The sequence below is a fragment of the Bos grunniens genome, chromosome 14 (genome assembly GCF_055505025.1).
Source record: "Bos grunniens cultivar Pamir isolate PY7600 chromosome 14, Bosgru_T2T1.0, whole genome shotgun sequence".
Classification (NCBI taxonomy): Eukaryota; Metazoa; Chordata; class Mammalia; order Artiodactyla; family Bovidae; genus Bos; species Bos grunniens.
The window spans coordinates 4,413,352-4,426,782 of NC_141178.1; the positions used below are offsets into that span (position 1 = coordinate 4,413,352).

General features: G+C 40.2%; 1 protein-coding gene and 1 long non-coding RNA gene across 9 annotated transcripts in view; one reads left to right on the top strand and one right to left on the bottom strand.

Annotated features, from left to right (window-relative positions):
* The window catches only part of RALYL (RALY RNA binding protein like), an 829,453-nt gene that overhangs the window by 660,503 nt on the left and 155,519 nt on the right, over window positions 1–13,431 (top strand). For all 8 annotated transcript variants that reach the window (XM_086335788.1, XM_086335791.1, XM_086335790.1 and 5 more), the window contains one exon: window positions 2,730–2,805. In XM_086335788.1, coding sequence (XP_086191914.1) covers window positions 2,730–2,805 — 76 coding nt within the window. The remainder of the gene's footprint in view (window positions 1–2,729; window positions 2,806–13,431) is intronic.
* The window catches only part of LOC147358967 (uncharacterized), a 40,368-nt gene continuing 37,927 nt past the window's right edge, over window positions 10,991–13,431 (bottom strand). Inside the window, exon 3 of the long non-coding RNA XR_015140440.1 lies at window positions 10,991–11,636. This is a non-coding gene — a long non-coding RNA (uncharacterized LOC147358967). The remainder of the gene's footprint in view (window positions 11,637–13,431) is intronic.

A 13,431-nucleotide genomic window follows, 5' to 3' on the forward strand; every position in this document is an offset into this window, starting at 1 on the left:
ATACTTTGATGTTTTGCTCTATCATATAAATTTTAGAATCAGCCTGTCAAATGCCCCATAGACATGAAAAGAGTATTTGGGGATTTTATTGTGAACATGTAGAATCAATATATCAACTTGAGGAGAATTGATAAATTTATTTATCAAGCCTTCCAAATTCTCTTTTTATGTAAAATAACTGTAAAATCTCCCAATACAGAGTTATAGTTTTCTTCATAAACATCTTTCAAATTTTATAATGTATTTATCCCTTGGTACTTATATGTTACACAAGTGGCATCCTTTAAAATCGTATGTTTAAATATGTATTGGCGTGTAGGGAGCATGCAGCTGAATTTTGTATATTTAAATACGTATGTTTAAATATGTATTGGCGTGTAGGGAGCATGCAGCTGAATTTTGTATATTGGCGTGTAGGAACATGCAGCTGAATTTTGTGTATTGGCCTTGAATACAAGAAACTTGTAAAGACTCTTTTAATTGTAGTAATCTGTGGATGCTTCAGAGTTTTTTTGTGGACCCACATGTTATCAGCAATTATGACAGCTTAATTTCTTCTTTCCCATTTCTGATATTGTTTTCCTGTCTTACTTCACTGTCTACAATATCCAGTACAGTGTTATATAGAGATGGTGGTAGTAAAAGACTTTGTAAATCCCTTGATCTTAAAGAAAATGTGCCCACTGACCCACTATTAAGTATGGTGTTTACTGTGGATTGTATATTGATATTCTTTGGCAGGTGGAAGAGGCTTCCTTCTCTTCCTAGTTAAGGATTTCCCCACATATGGCTGTTGAATTAGATGCGCATGCATTTCCTATCCTTCAGTGTGGGCCCTGCCTCCTGTCCCCTCAGATTCCAAAGGATGTGAGAACAAAAGCTCAAGTTCTGGTTTCAGCAGACGTCTTCAAGACCAAGCCAGGCTCAGTGTTCCATCTCCATTGGCTTGCCACGCCCACTCAGATGTAGGCTTCTGTGAATGCCTTACTTTGATGTTAGCCCAATGTGTTTTTTAAAAGAGATAACATTATGCTATTTGAAGCAACATGATTAGAATTGGAGATTGTCATACTGAGTGAAGTAAGTCAGACTGAGAAAGATGAATATCATATGAAATCATTTATATGTGGAATCTAAAAAATGTGTACAAATGAACCTATTTACAAAACAGAAATAGCATCACAGATGTTTAGAAAGCAAATTTGTGGGTACCGAGGGGAAAGAGGGCAGACAAACTGAGAGACTGGGATTGACATCTACACACTACTATATATAAAATCAATAACAACAAGGACCTACTGTACAGCACAGGAACTCGCTGAATACTCTGTAATGGCCTATATGGAAATGCAGCCTAAACGAGCAGTGGAGAGAGGTATACGCATAACTGTCATTTCATTAGACAGCAGAAGCCAACACAGTGTTGTGAATCATCTATACACCAGTGTCAGCTACTTTAAAAGAGATCCATTATTTTCCATCTAGACATTTTGGTTGCTTTTACTGATGGGTGGTCCAACCATCCCAGACAGTGTATGTAGCCCCCTGTATGCAATGCAGGACACCTGAGTCTAATCCCTGGGTCAGGAAGATCCCCTGGAGAAGGGAATGGAAACCCACTCCAGTATTCTTGCCTGGAGAATCCCAGGACGGGGGAGCCTGGTGGGCTACAGTTCATGGGGTTGCAGAGTCAGACACAACCTGAGTGACTAACACTTTCGTTTTTCACTTATGAGAAATAGAACTTTGCCTTTCTTTTCTGTCAAAATAATGCCCCTCACTTCTTCCAAAGCTTTTCTTAAAGTTCACTTCCTTTAGATTTTCTTTTTTTATCATCCTCTGGAAATGTTAACTTTATTAAATATAACAGTTTATATCACTTCTCAAACCTTTACCACCCTTTACCATAACAGTTTTACACATTTTTTAAAAATATTAAGGTTGGTAATTGATGCAAATGCTCTCTTGTCATGTACTTAATTTAGGCATCTTCTCATCTTATCTTAGAGACTCTGTTATAGTTTTAGTTCTTGAAAGCAAGCGGTGTGCTGTCTTTTCCTCAGATCACTCCAGAACTCTGTAATTGAACATGCCAGTTACCGAATGCATCTTGCTGTTCCCTCAGTAAACCTTGTCTGCTCTATAATTCCACCCTTCTAACACTTCTTCTCTGCTTCCATGGAGAAGATATTACCAAAGGAAATGTAACAATTCCTCTCTGAACAAACCTTCATTCTATGAAAACGTCTATACAGAGACATTCCAGGCAAAACTGCAAGTCAGTAGGACATCTCATTCTGCCTCTTTCTTTTATTTAAATTAATTTTTATGGGAGTATACTTGCTTTACAATCATTCTCCCTCTTTCCCTTTCCAGTTTTAGTGAGCATTCCTGATCCCTCTACCTTGTCCAATATTTGCTATTTTCATTGTACTTTGCACCTTCTGATATGTTACATCATTTTCCTATTTGTTATGTTTGTGGTTAACTATCTATGCCCTCCCTCCCCATAGAAGACAAGTCCCACAAGGGCATGGATCTAATACATTTGGTACATGAAATACCTCAAACAGAGCCTGGCCTAGAGTAGGTGCTCAGAAAACACTTAGGAATAAATGAATGTCATATAACATTTTACAGACAAAAAAAAAAAAAGATAATGCAACTTCAAGATTTATTTTCACAAATGGTTTAATACTTTCTTAATCAGTGCTATTTTATGTTTTCAGATATCAATATGGCAGGAGAACCAAAACCATACAGACCAAAACCTGGAAATAAGAGGCCCATTTCTGCGCTTTACAGGTGAGTACGCAAGTACTATTTTATGATTTTGTTGTTCAGTCACTCAGTCATGTCCCACTCATTGTGACCCCATGGACTGCAGCATGCCAGGCTTGCCTGTCCTTCACTATCTCCCAGAGTTTTCTGAAATTCTTGTGATGCCATCCAAACATCTCATCTCATCCTCTGTCGTCCCCTTCTCCTCCCACCTTAAATCTTTCCCAGCATCAGGCTCTTTTCAAATAAGTCAGTTCTTCACATCAGGTGGCCAAACTATCAGAGTTTCAGCTTCAGCATCAGTCCTTCCAATGAACATTCAGGACTGATCTCTTTTAGGATGGACTGGTTGGATCTCCTTGCAGTCCAAGGGACTCTCAAGAGTCTTCTCCAACACTACAGTTCAAAAGCATCAGTTCTTTGGTGCTCAGACTTCTTTATGGTCCAACTCTCACCATGGGTATGTGACTACTGGAAAAACCATAGCTTTGACTAGATGGACCTTTGTTGGCAAAGTGATGTCTCTGCTTTTTAATATGCTGTCTAAGTTTATCATAGCTTTCCTCTCTAGGAGTAAGCGTCTTTTAATTTCATGGCTGCAGTCACCCTCTGCAGTGATTCTGGGGACCAAAGAAATAAAGTCTGTCAGTGTTTCCATTTTTTCCCCATCTATTTGCTATGAAGTGATGGGACTGGATGCCATGATCTTAGCTTTTTGAATACTGGATTTTAACAGTGAAAGAGGAGATGAAAAAGCTGGCTTCATCAAGAGGCTCCTTAGTTCCTCTTCACTTTCTGCCATAAGGTTATTGATATTTCTCCTGAGAATCTTGATTCCAACTTGTGCTTCATCCAGCCCATCATTTCCCATGATGTACTCTGCGTATAAGTTAAATAAGCAGGGTGACAATATACAGCCTTAATGTACTCCTTTCCCAGTTTGGAAATTTGTTGTTCCATGTCCATTTCTAACTGTTTCTTCTTGAACTGCATACAGATTTCTCAGGAGGCAGGTCAGGTGGGCTGGTATACCCATCTCTTGAAGAATTTGCCAGTTTGTTGTGATCCACACAGTCAAAGAGGCTTTGGCAGAGTCAATGAAGCAGAAGTATATGTTTTCCTGGAATTCTCTTGCTTTTTCTATGATCCAACAAATGGTGGCAATTTGATCTCTGATTCCTCTGCCTTTTCTAAATATAATTTGTACATCTGGAAGTTCTCAGTTCACGTACTGTTAAAGCCTAGCTTGGAGGATTTTGAGCATTACTTCACTAGCATAAGACATGAGTGCAGTTGTGTGGTAGTTTAAACATTCTTTGGCATTGTCCTTCTTTGAGATTTACTGGGGTCCAGCCCCGGTGGATCCAGGGAATTCAAAGGGGAGATCGCTTTGGTGATCAGGATACGATAGAATTAAAGATATAAAGAGTGATCAAATAAGGATAGCTCAGTGAGAAAATTCAGTGGAGAAAAGAGGCTGAATAACTTGGTTTACGTGGAAAGCTAATAAAATTCCAAAGCAAGGAATTTACGTTACCTATGTAGGCCGCAGGTGTCCTCCCGTTCTCCCGAAGGAGAGGAGACACTAAGGCCTCCCCCGTCAGATCTTAGAAACCCAGGCAAAATTAGTAGGCTTGACGAGCCTCCACGCTCAAAGTGGGAATTCAGCCAGAAGGTGAGAGAAATAACAACATGGGGAGACCAAGTTTCATTGAACAAGGCCCGCACTTTATTTTCCAAAGTAGTTTTTATACCTTAAGTTGTGCATAGAGGATAATGGGGGAAGGGGTAGAGTTAGCAGTAAGCCAGGCTTTCTTCCTGCAAACTTATCATATGCAAAAGTTTAGGTGAATTACATCATCTTCTGGCCAAGAGGGCTGTTAACATTTCAAGATCCTTTCTTCAGGAAACTTATTTTTCTCTAAAGGTGATTATTCTAAAGTCAGGCGCCACCCTCCAAAAGCATTAGATAAAATTGCGTTCCTATAGGGCAAAGGTGTGGTGGGCTATAACAAGAAAAAGAATTAACTCAAGGGTCCAAGGTTACAAACATTAAAGGTACTACTTACATTCCTATACACCAATTATATTAATCAATACACTGCCAGGGACACAGTAGGTAAGGGATATGGAGCCTTAGCAGCAAACATTGGCCCAACAAGAGAAAAACCCTTCAGCAATATAATTTCTAATCAATCTTTTAACTGATCAAAGGAATCTGTATTTAGACAGTTTAGAACATCTCATGCCTCTCACGGTTGGGAGGCTGTGAACAATTACATGTGGCCGGAATAACCTTCAGAGGAGTTTGTAGGTTGAAACATTCTTGTCACGCCCAGGAACTTTATCAACTGGAGCTGTAAGTTAACTCTTTTTCAGAGAGAGGTGGTGGGGGACAGCCCCCTGTAAAGTCAGAAGTGTAGATGAGAGCACAAAGCAGTAAAGTAGGCAGACTCTGGTTTTGGGGGTAGATGCTCAAGAATTTCCAGGGGGACTCCTAAGGCTCGATCCCACCTTTGCGTATGCCGAGCCTCCTTCCTCATGACCTTTGCCACGCGCGGAGTTCCTCATGCTGGCTCCCGGCAGAGACTGGAATGAAAACTGACCTTTTCCAGTCCTGTGGCCACTGCTGAGTTTTCCCAATTTGATGGCATGATGAATGGAACGTATTAACAGCATCATCTATTGGTATTTGAAATGCCTCAGCTGGAATTCCATCACCTCCACTACCTTTGTTCATAGTAATCCCACTTGACTTCACATTCCAGGATGTCTGGCTCTAGGTGAGTGATCATACCATCATCGTGATTATCGGGGTCGTGAAGATCTTTTTTCTACAGTTCCTCTGTGTATTCTTGCCACCTCTTCTTAATATCTTCTGCTTCTGTTAGGTCCATACCATTTCTGTCCTTTATTGAGCCCATCTTTGCATCAAATGGGAGAAGGCAATGGCACTCCACTCCAGTACTCTTGCCTAGAAAATCCCATGGACAGAGGAGCCTGGTAGGCTGCAGTCCATGGGGTCACTAAGGGTCGGACACGACTGCCGAGGTTCAGCCCCGGCTGATCCAGGGTATTCGAAGGGGAGACAGCGTCGGCGACCTATTCAAATGTTAATTCAAGATATAAAGAGTAATAGAATGAGGATAGCTCAGTGGGAAAATTCAGTGAAGAAAAGAGGCTGAGTAGCTTGGTTTATGTGGAAAATCAATATAACCCGTGACACCAGGTTAGCTCTGACCACGGAGGCCGCAGGCGCCCTCTCGAATAGCCGAAGGTGCCCCACCTTAGACACCTTCTCGAGTGGGTCTTAGAAGCCCAGGCAAATAAATGGTCGCAGAGGACCTCCGCACTCCAGATGGAGACTTTAGCCAGAATGTGAAAAGAAAGAATGACACGGGGAGACCAAGCTCTGGTGAGCAAGGCCCGTAGCTTTATTTTCAACAGGGGCTTTTATACCCTAAGTTACACATAGAGGATAATAGGGGATGCAAAGTCAGCAGTTTTTGATCCTTATCAAAAACCAGGGTTTCTTTCCTGCAAATTTATCGTATACAAATGGTTTAGGTGATTTACATCATCTTCTGGCCAGAAGGCCTATTAACAATTTATGACTCTTGACAAAGACTTATCAACAAAGACTTATTTTCTCTAAGAGTAATTATTTTAAGGTTTGGCGCCATCTTTCGAAGATAAAATTGCATTCCTATAGGGCGGATGTGTAATGGGTTTACAACAAAGGAAAGAATTTATTACCTTAAGGGTCTAAAGTTACTAACACCAAGGCCACTACTTATTTTTTCTACATACCAACTATTAATTAATACACATTCAAGGATACAATTCAGGGGATGTGAAAACTTGGCAACAAACATTGGCTCATCAATGAAATCTTATACTAGTTTTATTCTGACAGTTTCTTACTCTCTGAGAGGCTCTAAGCTATTTGAATATCTTAAGCTTCCCGTGCCTCTCGAGGCTGGGAGACTGTAAACAATTGTATGCATAGCTGTAGGAGTCCGGGTAAACTTGTCAGGCGAGTTAGAGAGCTATCTGAGGGGTTTGGATTTGAACATTAATTGCCCAGGAACTTTATTAATTGGAGCTGTAAGTTAACTCTTTGACAGAGAGAGCGAGATGGTGGTGGGGGACAGCCCCCAGTAAAGTCAGAGGTGAGAGCACAAAGCAATAAAGTAGGCAGACTCTGGTTTTTTGGGGGTAGATGCTCTAGAATATCCAGGGGGACTCCTGAGGCTCGATCCCGCCTTTGCATATGCTGAGCCTCCTTCCTCATGACCTTTGTCACGAGTGGAATGCCTCACCGGCTCCCGGCACCTGACTGAGCGACTTCACTTTCACTTTTCACTTTCATGCATTGGAGAAGGAAATGGCAACCCATTCCAGTGTTCTTGCCTGGAGAATCCCAGGGACAGGGGAGCCTGGTGGGCTGCCGTCTGTAGGGTCACACAGAGTCAGACACGACTGAAGCAACTTAGCAGTAGCAGCAGCAGTTGCATCAAATGTTCCCTTGATATCTCTCATTTTCTTGAAGAGATCTCTAGTCTTTCCCATTCAATTTTTTTCCTCCATTTCTTTGCATTATTCACTTAGGAAGGCTTTCTCATCTCTCCTTGCTATTCTTTGCAACTCTGCATTCAGATGGGTATCTCTCTCCTTTTCTCCTTCACCTTTCACGTCTCTTTTCTCAGCTATTTGTAAGGCCTCCTCATACAACCATTTTGCCTTTTTCTTGGAGATGGTTTGGATCACTGCTTCCTGTATAATGTTATGAACATCCATGAATCATTCAGGCACTCTATCAGATCTAATCTCTTGAATCTATTTGTCACTTCCACTGTATAATCATTAAGGATTTGATTTAGGTCCTACCTGAATGGTCTAGTGGTTTTCCCTACTTCAAGTCAGAATTTTGCAATAAGGAGTTCATGATCTTACCTGCAGTCAGCTCCCAGTCTTGTTTTTGCTGACTGTATAGAGCTTCTCCATCTTCAGCTTCAAAGAAAATAATCAATCTGATTTCGGTGTTGACCATCTGGTGATGTCCATGTCTAGAGTCGCGTGTTGTGTTGTTGGAAGTGGGTGTTTGCTATGACCAGTGCGTTCTCTTGGCAAAATTCTGGTAGCCTTTGCCCTGCTTCATTCTGTACTCCAAGGCCAAACTGGCCTGTTACTCCAGGTATCTCTTAACTTCCTACTTTTGCATTCTTGTTCCCTATGACAAAAAGGACATCATTTTTTTTTTTTTTTTTGGTGTTAGTTCTAGAAGGTATTGTAGGTCTTCATAGAACGATTCAACTTCAGCTTATTTGGCATTAGTGGTTGGGGCACAGACTTGGATTGCTGTCATATTGAATGGTTTTCTTTGGAAACAAACAGAATTCATTCTGTCGTTTTTGAGACCACACCCAAGTACTGCATTTCAGACTCTTTTGCTGACACTGAGGGCTACTCCATTTCTTCTAAGGGATTTTTGCCCACAATAGTAGATACAATGGTCATCTGAATTAAATTTGCCCTTTCTTGTCCTTTTTAGTTCATTGATTCCTAAGATGTCAGTGTTTACTCTTGCCATCTCCCGTTTGATCACTTCCAATTTACCTTGATTCATGGACCTAACATTCCAGATGTCTATGCAGTATTGTTCTTTACAGCATCAGATTCTACTTTCACCACCAGATACATCCACAACTGGATGTCTTTTCTGGTTTGACTCAGGCTCTTCATTCCTTTTGGAGCTATTTCTACGCTCTTCTCCAGTAGCATACTGGGCACCTATGGATCTGGGGTGTTCCTCTTTCATTGTCATATCTCTTTGCCTTTCATACTGTTCCTGGGATTCTCAAGGCAGGAATGCCAAAGTGGTTTATTTTATGAATTGTGGTAGTAAAAATTCTTACAGTTTTAAAAGAGAATATAACCTATAAAGAATCAAATATTCTGAAGAGAAATCCTTATTGGCATAAAGTACAGCAAAATGTTGGTGGTATAGCTATATCAAGGAGCATTGGTAGGGATCTGGCCTAACCTTTTCATTTTCACTTAAGCAACCCTTAAGAGCCCTCAAAAGATAGCTTGGAGCTGTGTTCTTGCCTTTGTTCTCTGAAAATTAGCCTATCTCCTTTTCAGCCACTCACAGCTTCGTTTCTCGGACTATAAAGTAAAAGGGTCAGAACTAGATGAGTTCTAAGGTCCTTTTCACGCCTAATATCTATAAGATATTCCTCTAGTAAAATCTAATAAAAGTCTCTCATGACTCTACCTAACAAGTGGTAGAAGGCTAACATTTGCTCACTAGTGCATGTCATGTACTGCACATATTTTATATATATTATTTAATTTTCACAGCAATTCTGCAGTGTAGATGTTGCTACTCTCATCTTGCAGATCAAGAACCTGATATGCCATTTCTTAGAAATCTTCCCTAGGTCACACTACTGGTAAATAATGGTTTGGTTCAGTTCAGTCACTCAGTCATGTGTGACTCTTTGCAACCCCATGGACTGCAGCACGTCAGGCCTCCCTGTCCATCACCAACTCCTGGAGCTTGCTCAAACCCATGTCCATCAAGTTGGTAAATGATGGCGCCAACTATCAAGCTCGTGCTTTCTGATGCCATGCCCTGACTTCTTTCCAGCAGATCATGCAGCCTCTTTGTTACAAAGAATGTGTTTCTTTTACCTCTATTTCCTCGAAAAAACAAGTAAAATCCTTCTCTTTTCTAGAGAGATATTAACTAATTCCTTTAATCTTTCCTAATATACTTGAATCTGAGTCAGTTTAACATTCCAGTCTTTCTCCTCTACATGCCCCGATTTAGGGTCATTGCTTATAGTCTCAATTTCAGATGGATGGAGTAGAACACACTTACTTAGACTAGACTGTATCGTTCCATATAGACTTCTGTTTGGTTAAGTAAAATTCAACTGATTTGGAGAAGATGTCAAGATTAAACTCATAGAAATTTTGATTCTTTAAAAACAGCCACTTTTGGGGAAAAAAAAAAAAAAGTGTTCCGCTGCTAAGCTATATATCCCACTTCATGTACTTTTGCCATTGCCTTTTGTAATCTAGGTGCTGACTCTGCATCTCTGTTAAATCCCCTTTGGTTAGACTCAGCCAATTGTTCCACGCTGTTGAGATCGGCTATCATGCAATTTATATGGCCCTGTCCCAGATACGTATCTTCATTCTGTCAGGGTCCACATCCAAAGAACTAATGTAAGTGGTGAGCGAGGCCCCTTTCTCCTGATATCATTTGAATAAAAGAGAATTGAGTTATGCATATCAAAATCGATTATATTCTGATATACTGTAGCATGAAGAGCCCTCAAAAGATAGCTTGGAGCTGTGTTCTTGCCTTTGTTCTCTGAAAATTAGCCTATCTCCTTTTCAGCCACTCACAGCTTCGTTTCTCGGACTATAAAGTAAAAGGGTCAGAACTAGATGAGTTCTAAGGTCTTTTTCACACCTAATGCCCCAGGGTTCTCTAAGGTATGACAATCAGCAATCTGAAAAGACACACTGGAAATATATCATAATTGCTTCTTCATTTTGGCCATGTCCTTTTATTTAATTTAATAAACATTTTTATATAAAAAGAGAAAGCTACAGGACTTATCAAATGTTGGTAATTGGCCATAAAGCAGTATTGATATTAAAACTCAGAGATGGAGTCATCAACAAATGCCAAATGATGCTTTCTGTACCTTGTTAGAGGTAAAGGACAATGTTTAAGAAACCGAGAAGTGCAAATAATTTGTAATCAGATAGATTTTTAAATGTATGCATAGACTTGCAGCTAATGCAGAATTTTTGAAATGTCATAATTTCAATTATTATCAGAAAAAGCTGCCAATGGCTTTTCTTCTCATCAAAGAACTTCCACTGTCTGTGCAACGATGTTAATTTCGCATTTTCCCTGTTCTTGGAGTGTTTCTGTTTTCTTTTGAGAATAGAAGCTTATGACAAGAAACAAATGTCTTTTTAACTGTTATTTCTCTAAGTTATGTTGAATTGTGAATGCAGAAGACTTAGAAGCAGAAGTTTATTTAAATCTGATACTTTGTATACAAAACATTAGAGGGGAAATGCTTATTTATCCTAGTTTCATCTATTTACACAAAAGAAGGCTGAGACGTTCTGAAATTGCAAGAAAAACGAGAACAGAGGGAACAAAAGACCATGAACATGCAGTTCAGAAATCCTTTTTATTCACATGCCCCCATTCTTACATAAGCTTAATAATAATAATACCTTACTTTATGCAGACCAACCGTGATTTCACAGTCATTATTCATCAGTTCACCGCAGAACACGACCAAGTTGGTATTATGTGCCTTGCTCCATAGATGAAAAAACTAAGTTTCCAAGACAATAAAGGATTTTCCCGAAGAAAGGTAACAAGATTAGGAACTGAACTCTGGTTTTCAGCCTTCGAGTCTAAAGATCTTGTCCCTTGATCACAACTCCCTGTGTTTATTTACCTACTACCACATAAACAATACAAATTCTGAAGCACAGAGATTTCTGCCCACCAAAACCAATAATCAATTATGTTTCTGTTCCATGAATATCTTGCCAGCAGGTGACAAAGGAAAGCCTGTAGACTCTACTTAGCATGAGAACAAGAGTTGCCACTGATCTGTGTTCTCATAGGGCACAGGTTTTGCGTTTCAAGTTCTTTACCTAACGTAATAGCTGTACCATTTTTCTTAATAATATAAAATGGAATAATTGAGATGAAAGCACAGTTCATTGGAGGGAATATAGTAGCAGCTTGAAAAAGGGTGGTTTCTACTTTGCTACTCTTTGCATCTTCGGGTCTCTTTCCTCATCTGTAAAATGAAAGAGCTAGAATAATTACATTTGTTCATTCATTCTTTCATACAAGACATATTCATTCTGTGTCTACTATGGTCTAGGCACTGAGGTAGCTGCTCTTCTGGACAAATGATCCAGAAAATGCAAAGGCCGCAGGGCAAGGAGAAGGCATAATGAAATAAAAGGAAACCATCTTTATGGTTATGAGTAACCTCTGATTTATCTTTGTGCCCTAAACTACTGTGTCTCTATGTCTATTTCCTCTACTGGGGATGTCAGTGATCTGCCATTAGATTTTTTTTTTCTTCACTTCTGTCCATTTTATGTGCGTCATCAACCACAAAGTAGTATTTACAATGGAATATTCATGAATGCATTGCTTGGATTTGTTACTTCTACCAGGATTCTCAGTTTAGCCAACCTTCACTGAGCATATCACTCGTGCTAGAATATCACGGTACACAGAGATGCTACTCTTCAAAAGCACAGTAAGGCTTCAGTATATTAATATCATCTATATAAGTTAGATACACCCATACATAAGGAGCATACATGAAGGACACATACAGTCTATGAGGAAATACATGGGAGAATTACAGGTTCTGCCTGGTGGACAGGAAGTGAAAAGCCTGGTTGACAATTAGGCCAACTTCTGAGGAAGCAGGCGCTCACTCCACAGACAAAGGACTTGAGGACAGGCACGCCAGGCGGAGAACACGTGGGGACAGTCACAGAGATGAAGACGGCATCTCGTGCCAAGAACCGGGATACACCTCTTGGATCACCAGGCCGTGGCGGCTCAGTCATCCCTCTATGACTGCTGATCAGACAAAGGAATCTGGCTCTTATTCTGCCGGCAACAAGGAGCCATTTGAAAATGACGAGTGACTGGAAATGGGGTGTTAGGATGAGTGTGAGTTACAGATATGTCCCAGGTTTCTAGCTTAGGCAACTGGGGGGAATGGGGGGTGATCACTTGATTCTACTAAAGCAATAAGAAAGGCATGATGAGCAGCAGAAAGTTCAGGTCTGCTGCTGCTGCTACTAAGTCACGTCGGTCATGTCCGACTCTGTGCAACCCCATAGACGGCAGCCCACCAGGCTCCAGTGTCCCTGGGATTCTCCAGGCAAGAATACTGGAGTGGGTTGCCATTTCCTTCTCCAAGTTCAGGTCTGGGATTGGGGAAAAGAAGTAAAAAATAAAATTATTTCATTCTTGCCCATGAATTCATAGACAGACAATTCATTAAAATAACACTTATAATAAAAATGAGGCTATTTGTAAATGAAATGTAATTAATCATTTGCGAACACTCCATAAATATTAGAGCTAGTCCTAATGATGAATAGCAAATCCATTCTCTAGGAAGAATGTTGTCACTTTTCATAAATTGCTGCTTCACATGTGCTATGCACATTACAAAGTATCCATGGTGCTCTGAAATAATCACTCTCCCCCAGGAAGTGAGTTTCCCAGCATGCCAAGTTCCAATTACTGCTAAACAATTGCTAAATGAGAAAAACTGTATGATGGTTTTGCATCTGCTTGTAAAGGAGACAGACCTTTCCCTTCTGATGTGAGTAAAGCTGACAACTAGAGAACAAAGATATTATTTATCAAAGCTGAAGAGCACAGGTTTTAACACCCAGAGGAAGCTCTCTGGGTCACAAGGAGCACAGCTCAGTAAGACACGTAAGGCATCAAGTGTCATTCCACTCATCGCATGGATATTATTAAGGATCATTCCTAAATATGGCTTTGTTACTATTATAAACTTGTTTTTCATAGCAACCTTCCCACCCCACAGA